General features: G+C 33.3%; 2 protein-coding genes across 4 annotated transcripts; both read right to left on the bottom strand.

The window, feature by feature from the left end:
• Window positions 1-471: 471 nt before the first annotated feature.
• Window positions 472-8,060, bottom strand: LOC136209213 (UBP1-associated protein 2A-like). The gene is made up of 6 exons (XM_066000622.1): window positions 7,858-8,060; window positions 7,270-7,390; window positions 6,952-7,095; window positions 3,261-3,457; window positions 3,068-3,143; window positions 472-1,111 (listed from the first exon to the last, which is right to left on the bottom strand). Exons 1-6 carry the CDS (start codon window positions 7,983-7,985, stop codon window positions 779-781), a joined length of 999 nt encoding a protein of 332 aa, XP_065856694.1. The 5' UTR covers window positions 7,986-8,060; the 3' UTR covers window positions 472-778.
• A 5,136-nt stretch (window positions 8,061-13,196) lies between these two features.
• On the bottom strand, window positions 13,197-15,845 carry LOC136209202 (myb family transcription factor PHL5). Of its 3 annotated transcripts, none has more exons than XM_066000606.1 (7): window positions 15,441-15,845; window positions 15,200-15,359; window positions 14,995-15,071; window positions 14,855-14,894; window positions 14,728-14,773; window positions 14,554-14,638; window positions 13,197-13,571 (listed from the first exon to the last, which is right to left on the bottom strand). In XM_066000606.1, the coding sequence occupies exons 1-7, from the start codon at window positions 15,765-15,767 to the stop codon at window positions 13,350-13,352; spliced, it is 957 nt and encodes a 318-aa protein (XP_065856678.1). In that variant the 5' UTR covers window positions 15,768-15,845; the 3' UTR covers window positions 13,197-13,349. The 3 variants fall into 3 exon arrangements, with proteins under 3 accessions (XP_065856678.1, XP_065856676.1, XP_065856679.1); XM_066000604.1 differs by having other exon boundaries at window positions 14,536-14,638; XM_066000607.1 differs by having other exon boundaries at window positions 13,200-13,571; window positions 14,569-14,638; window positions 15,441-15,842.
• Window positions 15,846-15,911: the final 66 nt, after the last annotated feature.

Genomic DNA, 15,911 nt, shown 5'->3' on the forward strand with positions numbered 1-15,911 from the left:
ACGAGATTCAAAAAATTATATGTAACGGATATGCGACAAATATCTTTATTAAGTTTATGGATGATTTATTAAATTTGTACTTTGTTAAATTTGTAATCTATTTATTTTATGGGTTGATTTTTAACAGGTGAGAGTATCTATAAATACTCATAAATTAAATGGGATGGATATGAAATTCAATAAATATGTCGGTTAGGATAATAAAACGTGACAGATAATTTATAGATTGATATTACTACATGTACAAATACCCTGCCCAGGCAACAAGAGAAAAGTAATGGACAATAACTACTACTTCATGTTTTATTAATTTTGCTCCTAACTCTAATAACCTCTCTTCTGTATAACTTGTTGGTTTTCTTATACTGGTGGAGTTCTGTATGACTTACCAACTGTTTATCGCAATTAATTTTACTTGAAAATGTTAAAGGTAAATTTGTATCATTTCGTACATCAAGATCAAATCAACACTTCCCCACAAACATTTTGGCCCTTATACGATTTATTTATTTTTGCCAAATTATAAGCAGTATCATAAAGCATTGGAGATTACATCCCACTTATGGAGTTTTCTTTCCTAAAACTACAACAATAAAGCTACAATACATGAACCAAAAGAGAGGCCAACACAAACAGAGACAAAATTTCAGTCATTTTTCTACCATTCTAAGCAGAGGTATCCAGAAGGGAAGTCTTAGCTACAACTAGCATGATTTAAGAGATTCAGTGGAAAAGATGGAGAAACAGAAAACTTCTAAAAGATTCTTCTGAGAGGAAATCATTGTCTAGGAAGGTAATATGGGTATCCACCCATTACCATGGGTGTTGCTGGTGACATTCCCATGGGTTCTTTCTTCACACCGATGGGTGGATATTGTGGAGGATATGGAACAGGTGCTGTGGGAGGACTTGCATAAGAAGAAGCAGGGTATGAGGTCATGGTCTGAGGATAGGAGTAGCCAACAGGGGGAGTGCCAGAATGTGGTTTTCCCGGCTGCGTGTACCCACCTGCTATCGGCATTGGTACTGGAAAGACTGGTGCAAGAGATTGTTGTGCTGGTACTGTTTTGCCCTTGTGAGTATCAGCAAGTTTCACAATTACAGTCCTTCCCTGCAGTGAGAACCCCATCATCTTAATGTTTTTATCACATAGGATATTTAAGAAAGCCACAAAAGAAAATCTATCCAATTTAGAACAATGGAAGCAGATGCTAGATCTACATGATAATTCAAACTCAGGCAATAAAAGCTCAGTTCTGTATGTCAATGATGACAGTTGAATTATTTAGTGAAGAAACAAACCCCCCGTTAGCTTCAACTCCCTATAACAAAAGGCGCATTAGACTTCATATTATGTATCAATTATCCAAATCTTACAACTTAAGATAACTAAGAGACGAACTTTATCCTTTTTTGTTGGTAACATGTGATAACACAGTCTACACCGTTACCAAACTTGGATAAAGGGATTTTAACAATGGTTACATCATTTTAATGAGTAAGATACTGTGATTCTATGCCCCAAAATAACTTTTGGTTAGTAAACAGAATTGATTGGAGGACTTCACATGTATTTCAAAGGCAATATATATATATATATATATAACAACATACACCAAAAAGAAACACAAAATTGAGCTAGTTAATGTCACAAATTTCCCCAATGAAGTTCTTTTTTTTCCTTTTAAAAGACAGATGGAGCATAAATAACAGTAAAGGGCAGCAAATGGTTGTGAGGTAGACAAATGTAGCCAACTAAGCTACATTCACGTAGTTAGCTACTCATCTTAGACAATCTCAAACATGCCAGGCCAGGCAAACCAACCAGTTGCCCTCCTTTCTCCCATCAAAATGTCAAAGTCCAAGAACAGTTAAGATGCAAATTGTTTAAATTGGCATTCTTCCTAAGGCTTTCATTAAGGCAATTGATGGCAATTGGAGCAATTACCTCTGAAAAGGTTCCGCATCTGACAATATGGGTGGTCAATTTGGAATAAGGTTTCTGTGGGGCAACAAATTTGGGATAGTGTCAGTGGTAAGGAATCCTTATTTGGGTGAATGAAAATAAACTTAAACGATCCAGTTTTGGGGGTATAACAAAGCCATGTGATGCAAGTTGGTGTTGGCGTTGTTTACATAAAATTAAAAAGAGTTTAAGGACATCTTTTGCTCTAGGATTGGTGATGGAAAAAGGATTGCGTTTTGGTTCGATCCTTGGATAAATGGAAAGTTTGATTGATTTGTTTTCTAATATTAGCTTAAAAGATGCTGATTGTGTTGCGGATTTGTGGAGGAATTGTGCCTGGTTTCTTCCTCATCCTAGTAATGATCTTACTGTCCAATCCTGGAATGAAGTGAGGAATTTCTCTGTCTAACACTGAAGATGTGGTTGTTTGGAAAGCTCACAATTCTGGTAAGTTTACTGTGAACAGTACTTATCAGGGGTTGAAGGGGGGAAGGTGCTGTGATGGACTGGTAGAAGATTATTTTGGGACCTAAGTACATTCTACGACATTGTTTTGTGGTTTGGTTGGCATTGAGGGGGCATCTTGCAGTCAAATCTCATATTGGCAGGTGGAATGTAGCTTTGGATAAGAAGTGTGTTTTCCGTAATTCTGAAACAGAAACTATAGTTCATCTGTATTTTGATTGTATTCTTACTGCTGAGTTTGAAAAGGAGTGCAGAAAAGATGTGGGTGTCATGTGACTAAGTGGAGAAGAATTATAAGCTGGTACTCACAAGGCTTGTGATAAATCGATTAAAGAAACTATAAGAAGAATTGCTTTATGTGCTGCTGCTTCTTCAAAGAGAGAGTTTTAAGTCTTTCAGGATTTTGAAGTGCATTAAAACGAGTTTGTATTCTGATAGGAGTTGGTTAGAGTTGTGGCAACAAGGCCTTCGTGTTTTTTGTTGTTCTGCTATTGTATTATCTCTTTGGGTGCTTCAAAATATTGCTTATTTTCAACCCAAAAAATAAAAATTTAAATTGTCATGTTTGAATAAAGAAAAAGGAAAGCGTGCTATTTCTATATTGAAGAACAAAAAGTACAAGTCCAATTGGTTTACCCCAAAAGTTTTTTGTGGATCATCTATGGCTTTCCTTGCAGCCTCCACTGTCTTGTATGTGACAAAACCAAATCCACTGTAAATAGAAAGGAAAAGATGATAAGTTTCCCTGCTACAGACAGAAAAATGATTAAGAAAGAACTAAGAAAAACAGAAGATATTTCTCAATTAAAAAAGAAAGCAGGTGGCATACCGTGATTCATTTGTATCTTTATCATAAGCAACTGAGCCTTCTTCAATCTCGCCATGCCTTCCGAAAAAGTTGAGAAGCATCTCACTTGTGATCTCTGGTGACAAACCCCCAATATAGAGTTTTCTATGGGCCAAGTCTGGTGTAGTACTTGCCCCACTTAGCCCTTCACATGCTAGATTACAGACAGCCAGCCGACCCTGAAGTCACAATATTAAATTTCAAGAGTAGCAAGAGAGAGAGAAGAAAATATAATAATTAGAAAGGGCAAGGACAATCAAACGCGTCTATAAGAGTAATAACAATCTCTAAATTTGAAATAATTCCAAGATAGCTCGTGCCAAAATTTTATAAACAGTATAGTGTAAATGTTTAAATATCAAATTGCCTAATGAAGTTCTCAACTCAATGAAGTCCAACTTCTACTAAAAAATTAACTTTATGGCACATTAGCATGCAACGGTAGTTTTATGGCCAACCTTTAGAGTACCTATATGGACAATCTTTCTCCAAATTTATCAAAGAAAAAATCTACCATATATACAAAAAAGAGAGACATTATTAGATCCAGTGAGTTTCAAGAGTATATTACTAATTTTAAAGGAGGTCTTGCTACCAAAAGTTACATTCCTATTTTGTATTCCAGATGAATCCTCAATATGTATTGAGATTGTAAATCTTACAACTGTTTTTAAATTTCTATTTGGTACTTCACCAGAACTTTTGAGAGCTTGCGGTGGCTCTAGTGAAATGATTGAAGCCTGCATACTGCTCTTCTCAATTCGGAAGTATTAAGTGAACTTTACTAACTTAAAACATTCAGACGTGAGTTAGATCAACAACAATGCCTCAAATTACCTCTCTAAAAAGTACTATTCTGAAGATAAGAAGCATTTTCTGTGATCACTCCATGAATTGTCTTCTTTTGAAAAAAAAAAAAAAAAAAAAAAAAAAAAAAACTATATAAAACAGAGTAACCAAGAGGTACCCCTTTATAGTAGAGGCGTAGAATTTTAAGATGCTAAATGAAATTATCAGCAAGTTTCCAAAAGTTATCTGCATAATATTCCATCACCATCAATGACTGAGTAATACATATGTCAGATCTCATCACCAGCGGAATCAGGGAGAGACCCCCACCCCCATCCCCATCCCCATCCCGCTCTTAACACATTTTTTTTAATATAACTTCATGTATATTCAATTTAACTAATGAAATTATGTTAAATCTGCCCACATATATATATATAAGTTAATTAATTAAGTACAATTAGTTTGAAATATTTGAGAACTGATGCATATTGCTTTACTTTATTAACCACTAAGTTCTACTTTTAGTTTGCTTCAAGTTTATAAGCAAAATTCCAATTTCGTATATGTTAATTTATTGAGCATGAACTCTAGGGTTACAAAAAAATACTTGCCGTTATCATAGTCTTAATGATATATATAAAAATAAATAAAATAATATATCTTAGTCTACCCACCCAAAAATTAAATCCTGAGTCTGACACTGCACCTTTACAATTGTCAAAGTGTTTTATACATTTCCAAAAGCCTTCAATTGTCTCACTCTTAAATATAAAACAAAATAAATCAAAGGGATCGATCAATCGTTTTCTTATACGTGTCCCTATAACGAGAGCTTGTCCAAGAATTGGTTTCCTTTCAGTATCAATAATAAATTTTGCTAATTGACAATTTCAAAGTGGACAATCATATGACAGAACATCTAATCTAGTAAAGGAAGAACAGGATCTGTATTTGTGAATACTCATTAAGAATATACTCTCCAATTCAAATATTAGTCAAATGTTTTAAAAAAATCTAGTTCTAGCAAGTTTAGAAAGTGAATTTTTTAATGTAACTACTACGGGTGAAGAAACAAAGTTCATAAAGTTAGCATGCAATTAAAAATTACTAAGATGGCTGTATTCAGTAAACAACAACAACAACAAAGCCTTAGTCCCGAAATGATTCGGGGTCGGCTTGGCTGTATTCAGTACAACTGAAAAAAATGGATAGATGAGTTAAGAGATGTGATTGGAACGGTTAGACATCCAGAATTGACCAACAAATGCACAAATTTGGAAGACTGAGAATAGGAGTGAAAAATGAACCAACATGGCGACATATATTATCATCTTACACATACATGAAGCCGTACGATAAATGGTCAGACAGAGACAATCATAACCATTTATTTTAACAATTACAATGAGTTCATTGGAGAATTTTTTTTACTGCAACCCAAGTTTCACTGCCGAAGCAAAAAAAAAAAAAAATTCCATCAGAATGTTGATGACATTTCATGCAATTTAAATAGCCTGCTACAATATCAACTTAGAATGTACTCTTTCCTTGGAACATTCAGGGTGGTAAACAACAGATGCAAAACCACTGTCCTTCAAAAGAGGCTTAATACATAAATGCACCCTCAAACTTGACAAGTTTGTTCCCTTGGCACCCTCAACTTTCACATATACCTATTACACACTCATACTTGACTAAACTAAACCTCATGCACACTAAATTGCAATATAACATTTATATTATTGTGCGTGAGCTCCACACACTGATCTCCCACACCAAATTCTTTGACCTCGTCACTTCCCTCGGCATCAAAGAACCCTTCTTCCTCATTGTCTAATGGATTATGATTATCAGCAATGCAAATTCTGAAGCATGTTCATCAATTACAACTGTGAAGAAAAACATAGGAGCATAAGAACAGCAATTGATGTGAAGAAGGCGCGATCTCAGCAACGCCATTTTGGGATTGTATAGAAGATTTTGAAGGAGAAATAGAATCAAAGGAGATTCCATCAACAGAAGCTTTGAAGCGAGGATTAAAAATGACAATTAAACTGAGCTTAAAGCATCAAAGAACCCATCTTCCTCATCTCCTCCACTTACTGGTCATTCACTCTTGTCCACTCAAACTCTTCATAACCTTTGGCTTTCGCCATTCTCTCTCTCTCTCCAACTTCTTCTTTCTCTCCCTCTCTTCCATCTTCTTCTTCTCCATCTCCACATGCTTCTTAATCATCATATCAATCACTCCCTTATCCCTCTTCTTCACAAAATCTGCCAATCCCCCACTGTTTCATTATACTCCCTTTTAGCCTTTTTTTTCTCGAGTTGGTGTTCTCATATCCGTAGAACCGGAATGGCTTGTGTTAGAGAAGAAAGAAAAATAATTTGGAATAACCAAGTCAGGGACAGAATTGGTTGAACTAGGATCAGGGAAGAGGATTTCTGAGCGATTAATGGAGAAGAAGAAGAAGGTCAATTGGTAATAATGGAAGTAGATTGTTACTGTAATAAGCAAAAAAGAGGAACTCACGCGCTTGATATTTTGTGTGTAACACTCTCCTCCCACATTAGCTATTAAGTATGCCAAATCATCAATGGAGTGTGATTGAGGTTCAATTTAGTCAAGTATAGGTGTGTGATAGGTCCATGTCAAAGTTTAGGGTGCCAAGAGAAGAAACTTGTCAAGTTTAAGTGTTTATTTATGTATTAAGCCTTATAATGAGAGCACATATATCACCGGAGCATGACAGGCATCCATGGGTGGAACATGCATAAATTGGGCATCTTGTTGGAAAAAGAATGAGCAAAGATAATGCATACTCACATGACATGAATATAAATATCTCCATAAGAACAGAAAAATAAAAGTGTTGCTCACATCAATCAATTTGCTGGGTGCTCTCAGTGCACTCCGTGTCGACTCCGTGTTTTTGTATGTAATGAAACCATATCCACGAGATTTTCCTGTTGTTTTGTCATAAATGACAGCCCCTTCTTCAATTTCTCCATGCACTTGAAATGCCTATGCCAAAAATATAGAGGTCAGTCCCTAACAAATCAAGAAGAAAGAGAAGCCAACATTGACGGCAGGGGATTGATTACGTGATTTGAACAACATAGGCCAACGCTAAAGTCATTAGAAACAATCATTACCATAAACACACAAAGACACTCAGCAATCAGCAAATGCACTCACAGCACACAAGGTTTCTGAACTAGTATTCCAGGCCAAGCCACGAACAAAAAGCTTTCGATGTACTGGATTTGCACTAGCTAAACTTTTAATTTCGTCTGCAATGGAAGGATATTGAGACCCTCTTTACGCGTCAACATGCAAGCAAACACACATGCAGAAGGTCAATCACACAGCATACAATTGATCAGTATAACCTTTTAATTGACACTAGCAGACCACCCTCGCGATACAACCCCCAATTCCCACTACAAGAACTTCAAAATCACATAGAAGTGAAATGCACATGTAATTGTAAATCCAAGAAGATCGAAAGTTGAAAATTCCCAATAAAAAGGGAAAAGAATACACTAGTTATCAGTTGTCTGACAATAAAAATCCTCAAATGCTAAAGGGGCCTAATTGGCTTTCTCCAGAACAGAAACTAAAAGCAATTTTGAATTAGTACTCTTTTAAAGTTTTTCAAGTTTATGAGAGCTCAAAGTCAGTCTCGTTAAACAGGGAAACAACTGAAATTTCAAGATGAATAAAACATGGGCAATCAATATAAAGGAGAAAAGGAAAAAAGAAAAGAAAAAGGAGAGAACGCACAATCTGGAGAGAAGATCAACGAGCTGGGATTTGTTTAGAGGATCGAGGAGAGTACGAAGGTGGTCTTGAGTTGAGATTTCACCACCGTTTCCGGCCTCCTCCATCTTCCTCTTCTTCATATCTTCCATCTCTAGACTTCTTTTACCTCTCTCTCTCTCTCTCTCTCTCTCTCTCTCTGGCTTGTCTTTGCGAGACTCGGCGTTCGATGGTTTCTTCACTGACTTCAAATAGAAAATTCCATAGAAGTGAGACAAAAGGTAGTTTGATCCTTTTACTTGTCATGATGTATCAATTTTGCCCTTTGCAATTTAATTTTTCACATTCGACGTTTACACTTAATTTTTCTTAACATACTATGATTCAATTATGATAAGGTACTAAAATAGATTGTATGGTTTTTAGAGAAATATCAAATTTCGGTAAAACGCAACTTCGCTGGGACTAGCTGCTCTAGAAGACCTTGCTTCACAGATCCCACAAATTGAATTACATAAGATAGAATTAAAAAGTTCTAAATACAAAATAATATTAATATAGATTTAACGTTTAAACAATAGTATCAATTTAGGTCTTCATAACGGAACGTGACACGTCATTCAGATTATCCTGTTAAGTTCTGATTTCTCTTTCCACGTACAATTGATAGAACTTAACGGAGTAATATAAACGACGTGCCACGTTCCGTTATCGATGCCAAAATTGGTACCTTTTTTTAATGTTAGCATATATTAATGTTATTTTATAAGTGTAGTCTAAATTTATACTTTTTCAAAAACTATAAACTTATTTTAGTAACTTATCCTTTTAATTATCGAATTACAGATAAAAATCACCTTCAAACTTGATCGGTTACATGATAAATTTAGCTTAAATCAAAGTTTATATATTAACTCACGCTTAAATTGGTAAACTTTGATAAATTATTCCAAATTTTATCAATTTTTACTATTAAAATTGATTGTATCGGAGTCAATTTGTTAAAATTTATCAACTTAATAACTAAATTGATACTTAAACTTTATTTTGAATTAAATTGATGTTAGGCTCTGTTCTTTATTACTGAAAAAAACTGAACTGAACTGAACTGAACTGAACTGAATGCTACTGAACTGAACTGAACTGAACTGAACTGAACTGAACTGATACTGAATACTGAACTGAATTTAACTGAATACTACTGAACTTAACTGAATGATACCGAACTTAACCGAATTTAATCGAACGTAACAATAATGATGATATTAGACTTTAAAATAATTTAATGATAATATTGGACATTAATAAGCTTATAATAATAATAATAATAATAATAATAATATTTCTACCAAAAAAAATAATATCAATAATAAATAAACATATTATTAAAGATTAAACTAAATTAAATATCAAATAAAATCTAGGCTCGATAAAATCCTATGACATTAAATAAAAATGAGTCTAATTTAAATTAAAAATATAAATTACATACAAACACAAATTTATATATAATTTAAAGCCTATGAAATTAAATACAAATTTTTATATGAATACACACTCTTAACTTTTTATTACAATTAAGTATTAAGGTACAAAAATACCTTTAACGTTTTGGGTCTGGGGTTATTTTACTCCTAACGTCTAAATATGAATTTTCATATGAATACAAAATCTTGACTCAATTTATCAATGTTAAGGGTAAAATTGCTATTGGCTTCTAATATTAGGGATAAAATTGCACTATTTGAGATATTAAGGTAGTTGAGCCAGTTAATTTTTTAGAGCATTGTAATGTAAACGTATTAATATAATATTTATTTACTTTTCGCAAAATTTGCAAATAAGTTGCACCAAATAATTATAATTATAATAAATAATGATAATATATATAATGACAAAGCATAAATTATATATAAATATAATTATAATTAAAATAGATAAATTAATATATAATAAATTATAATAATTATAATAAATTGCTGAAATTATAAATAAATAATGAGAATAATAATAAATTATATATAAATAATAATAATATATAATAATTATAATAAATAATGATAAATTATTGAATACTGAAACTGAATACTGAAACTGAATACTGAAACTGAATACTGAACTGAACTGAACTGAACTGATTACTACTGAACTGAACTGAACTGATTGTTACTGAAATTAAGTAATAAAGAACAGGGCCTTAGTTGTCAAGTTTAAATACTCATTTGACCTTAATTTTTAAATTATCATTAGGATAAGATATTCGTGGGTAGTGCTAATTTCAAACCTTAATCTATTTATTTTTTTTATTATACTAATAACATCCGCAATGTTATCGTTAGGACTTCGCTAGGAATATTCTCTGGAAGAAGGATTAAAATGAGGAAAAGCCGCAAGAGACTCGCCAGCTCAGGATATACGGGGTTCGCCTAGAGGAAGAGCGAATGAATGATACTCATACAACAGTACGCCCTTGGTCATCCTGGATCCGTCATATAGGGAGGTACGCCCTTACTCAATCCGCTAAGACATGACACTAAGCCGTTAACCGGCGGAATCACCATCGTTAATAAGCATTAATGATTCCTTAAAGATAATAACAGTCCGGGGTAAAGATCAGAGTTAAGTTGCATTAAAAGCGCATTACACTTCATTAAAGACATTAAAGGAGAGCCATTATGATTACCATTTAATCCTATATAAATACGTCATTGATAAAGTGTCAAAAGGTACATATTATTCTAGCTTTCCTTTGTGATTACAAATTATTCTCACTCAGGAAATCACTAACTTAGGCATCGGAGTGCCTCCGGCCGAGCACAACGGCACCTCACAGGGACATTATCCGGTGTAAAGAAATCAACGTGATATCATATACGTACCCGTCTCATTACACTAACGAGTAGACTTCATGAACCTCACATCCGTCCCATTTAAATTGCGAATAAATTTTGACAAATTGATCCAAATTTTATAAACTTTTACTATAAACTTCGATTTGAATTAATTTGATGTCGAGGGTCAACTTTAAGTACTAATTTGACCATGGCCCTGTTTGGGAATTAGCCGTTAGTTGTTAGCTGTTTACATTAGCTGTTAGCTGATTACATTAGCTGATTTGACTAGCTGTTTGTGTAGACTTGTTTGGTAAAAATTAGCTGATTGATAATAGCGGTTTGTGCAAAAAGACGAATAAGGGCATTTCTTTTTTTAATATATAAAATATATTTAAAATAATTAAAAGTATTTTCATGTCTTTATTAATGCATACACATTAAAACAATCAACTAACCTCCTTGATGAAGAGCTTTTTCAAAAAAAAAATTCAATTTTTGGCTGGAGGAGGTGTCACGTCCGTGTCCAAAAATTTCAATTTTTGTACCTCGATATAGATTATAATATATTATATTATCTTTTAGAGTGTTGACGTATTATGAATTTAAGTTTAATATTGGGTTTAATTTTAATGTTTTAGGTGTAAATTAAAAACTTTGGATAAATTTATAAAAAGTTATAAATTAAAGATATCAAAATAAATATTTCAAGTTATAAATTAAAGATATCAAAAACTTTTTATCAAAATAAATCAGCGGTTTCAGTGGTCAAACCGTTAAAGTTGGTCAAAAGCGCTCTTTTTATCCCAAAACGCTCTCTACCAAACAGGGCCCATAATTTTTTAATTATAACTAGAGATGGCAACGGTAGGATACTCGCATATAGTGTCAATTTCAAACTTTTACCTATTTATTTTGTTACTATATATACTCATCTCATTACCCTAACGGGTATACTTTATAAATCTCATATCCGTTCCATTTAAATTACGGATATCCTTGCTCGTTAAGAATCAATAAATAAATAAAAAATATTACAAATTTAACAAAAAAATAATAATAAACCATCCATAAATAATCCATCTACAAATTTAACAAATATTCAAAATCCTAAAATTCTGAATCAATCTTAATCAATAAAATTAAATTAGCTTAGTGTTTAAAGTCACTGGATGAAAGTAAGTATATAACAACAACCGGGTGTCTGTGATCACAGTATTAACAATATCTAGACTATTGCACATACTCATCCAAACTTACTTTGTAAAAAACAAAGTAAACATAACTTAACCTTCTACCCGAACTCAAACATACTTCAACACAATTATTAATTCTTATTCATCATCATCATCGTAAATCAAATCTTGACCATATCAATTTAATATAGCCTGATCACACATAAATAGTCTCAACAAAAAGTGGAGGTAGCCTGGTGCTTGGGGCGCCAGCCATCACCCCCTGCCCGGAGTCGGCATTTTTTTGAATATGTATTGTAAAATACTAGCCCCTCATGGTTGGTTTGCGAACCCTAAATCTCCTTCTCGATGAAAATGGTGCCCAGCCCATTTGGTTGACCACCATTTTTTTTATTTGTCCCCAATGTCCAAAACAATGTGGTTTTGAGTTGGGTCAATTTAAAAAAATTACAGAGATTGAGATTTCCCCAATCCATGTACACAAAGTGGCTTTCCAATAGCTTCTGCGAACAGAAGCTAAGCTATTCATTCTCTCCTCCCCCATTTTTCTTTCTCACTCTGTAATAGCTTTGAAAAAACAAAAGAAGAATGATAGTTGTTTAGAGTTAAACATTCCCAAAATTCTTAGAGTTCTTAATACTCTTAGACCAACTGTTGTTCAAATTTAGGAGATATACTTTTTGAAACTTTTGAGAGTTTTTCATTTTATTTTTTTGTAGTGATGGGTGTGCTTTCCATTGTTGAGTTCATGTATTCTATTTTTGCTATCTGAAACTATAATTAAATTAGTTAAGCCTTTAAGAAAACTTCAGTGGAACATTATGAAACCTTAGTAAAACTGTTGGGAAACCTTGGTGATGATGATGTGCAAGATGTTTCTCAAGTTTCACAATAGTTTCAGCAAGGTCTCACCAAGTTCCACAATGTTTCTCCAAGGATTCACCAAAGTTTTATCAAGATAAAGCTCTCGTGAAACTTGGTGAAACTGTTGTGGAAGTCTATAGTTTTGGTATAACCTTGGGTAGAACTCCTATAAATCTTGGTGATACTATTCTGGAACCTTATAATCTTAGTGGAACTTCAGTTAAATTCAAATGAAATCTTGTTGAAACTCTTGTCAACCTTGGTAAAACTTAACGAAACCCTCTGACACTCATGTGAACCTTGATGAAACCTCCTAAAACTATTGTGAAACTTGGTGTGAAACTATGTGAAATTCTGGTGAACCTTGTGTGAAATTTTATAAAATTTTGGTGAAACTTAACGAACTCTCCATTAAACTTGGTGAACCTCCACCTTTTGGATCTGCATCAACTTTTTAAGAATTTGCAAATCTGATTTCAAAAATGTTTCAGAACCAAACTGGTTACTGTTATATGCTTATGTTGTTATTACGAAATTGAAGTACATAGGTAATTTAACTGATACACACTGAAGAGATACAGTCAATTTTCTATGTATTTACAGAAACATTTGATACATCAATTTCCTAGCTTATCTTGGATGGAAAATGTGTGTTATTAGAACCTTGCGCAATATCAGACACCTCAAAATCTTCAAGATTGAATGATGACTCATTTGTTGTTGGTGTTGGTGTTGGTGTTTGTTGATTCTTGTAAAAACTACCATTTGTCCTAATTTGTTGCTCATCAAACATCCTCTTTAGTTGTCTCCCTTGTTCTTCGATTCTTAATTGTAGATTTTTCTGAATCTGTGCCCATAAAAAACAAACACTATTTCAATTTATTCTCTCTATATTTGGACATAAAATCAAAACTTTATTTACTTACAATTAACACTTTCGGTCAAATCAATCTAAAATGACATGTATTAGCCTATGATTTGTGGAGTTTTTTTACACGTGTTATTTTTTTATGTTGACACTTGTTATTTCGCGTTAATATGACCTCATAAACGCAGTTAAAAGACTAGATTGATACTAAAAAGATTTTGAACCAAATTTACCTTGCAAGCCAAGTTTAGGAGAAGTTTTACAATGGTCCAAGTGTAATATTCGATTGAAATGCATATCATCTTATTAAAAAATGATTGGTGAACAATTACCACATCTTCTGTTAATAAGATCCAATGAACTGAGATTATAATAGAAAGTTCAGTTACAACTTAACATTTATTCCATATTAAATTTGTACTAAGATTCGGTATCTATTGCAGCACATAATACCCAATGTTGCATCAGATAGAAATGAGAGGTTCTATAGTGATCTTAGACCAGACTGGTTCAGAATTGCTCATATACTGCCATGTCAATAGCATTCTTAGTGGACCAGTCTAGTCTCGATACCATATAGTAGAAATGTTGTATAGAAACTCTGATTAAAAATAAACTAGAATTTCTACCATAGAATAATATTGAGTTAGAGTTTCTAACATTACAGCAATATCTACTGTGTTCAATACAAGTAAAGTCATTCTTTTTCGACCGCCAAATTAACATTCATCTTGAAAAAAAATCATATCGTGGTGGACCACTCTAATTATGACATGTCAACATTTATACTAATATGTGACAACAGTAAACAGAAAACAGTAAGTAAACCAAACGGATTCTTAGAACCAATTTGGTCCGGTAACGTTGTAGAATATTTGGTGACAAGCAAAAAGAATAGGGTGGAAATAGAAGAAGAGAAAACAAATAAGATAGAGCAATGCACCGGGGAATGAAATATTACATTGAGGGTATGTACCTCCAACTGGTCGTGCAGACGCCTCTGCACATCTAATTGCAGCTGTAATGCCTCATTGATTTGCAATCTACTGCTTCACATCATTTAACACTTGTTATTTAAATTAAAATCCCACTTACATAATTTATCAAATTAATAAGGACTAATTATGAATATTACGTTCTTGTATCCACATCATTTATGCTACTTCTGTTCTCAAACCTTCCTGCAGATATAGTAAAATATCTTTTTCTGTCACATTAAATTAAACTATGTAATCATATATATAATAAGGTATTTAAATTACCTTGTGAAGAGTCTGGCATGTACTTGGCTATTCTATATTTCTGCAAGAATTAATTAGGTTATCATAATAAAGTTGAGTAGTTTTTATGTCACTAAACGAAATACAGGAGGGACGATGATATTAGTAGCATTAAATAATACCTGCAAATGACTCTTGACATGGAAGATAGTCAATCCTTCTGAACCCATCAGCTTCAATATTGCCTTTGGTGTTGCTTCTGCAATTGAATCATATTATAAAAGATAGTCTATATTTTTCGATTCTAACCAAATACTTTTTTTTCGAACTGTTTAGACTGAAAAAACAAAAACCAGTTACAGAAAGGAGAATCAAAAGAGGACATACTCTCGGCACCTCCAAGGCGATTTACGCAATCGACGAATCTCTCATGAAGATTTTGAGTCCAACGGATTCGAGTTTTTGCAGCAACAGGGTTCACAGATCTTTGAGACTCAGTCTCTTTGGCTGAAGAAAATCCTAGCTGTGAAAATGGATTTCCCCCAACCTGTTGCCGAATAGAGATTAACAATTAGAAAAAAAACACATAGGACTACATCATAAAATTAAATAAAAAAACAATACATACTCGACGATCCTGAATGGAAAACTGGTTTATTGCAGGAGAATAATAATAATAATCATCAGGAAAATGAGTCTGAAAATGCAGTTTATTCTCATCGGGTTTAGAAAATCCTGAGCTTTCCTGTGAAGAAATAGTATAGGATTTGGAGTACGGACAGGGCTGAAACCCCATGTATCTTTCAGTTGCATAGAAAGCTGAAGCCGGGGACTCGAAGCGACTCATAATGCTGCTTGAAGAGTCGTCAGGCCTTGGATTTTGGGCTCCCAATTCCATGAAACTTTGATTATTATTGCTTTCTTGGTAATTCATTTGATCAGTAAAGTGAATCATATTTCATAGCAATTCCAATTATTTTAAAGTCTTGAAGCCACACGCAGAATACACGATATAATGAATGAATGAATTGTTGAATTCTCTACTTTTATTCCAATGAGCCTTCATCGGCAAGATATGATGAATATATATATATATGGC

The sequence above is a fragment of the Euphorbia lathyris genome, chromosome 10, assembly GCF_963576675.1.
Source record: "Euphorbia lathyris chromosome 10, ddEupLath1.1, whole genome shotgun sequence".
In the NCBI taxonomy this organism is placed as follows: Eukaryota; Viridiplantae; Streptophyta; class Magnoliopsida; order Malpighiales; family Euphorbiaceae; genus Euphorbia; species Euphorbia lathyris.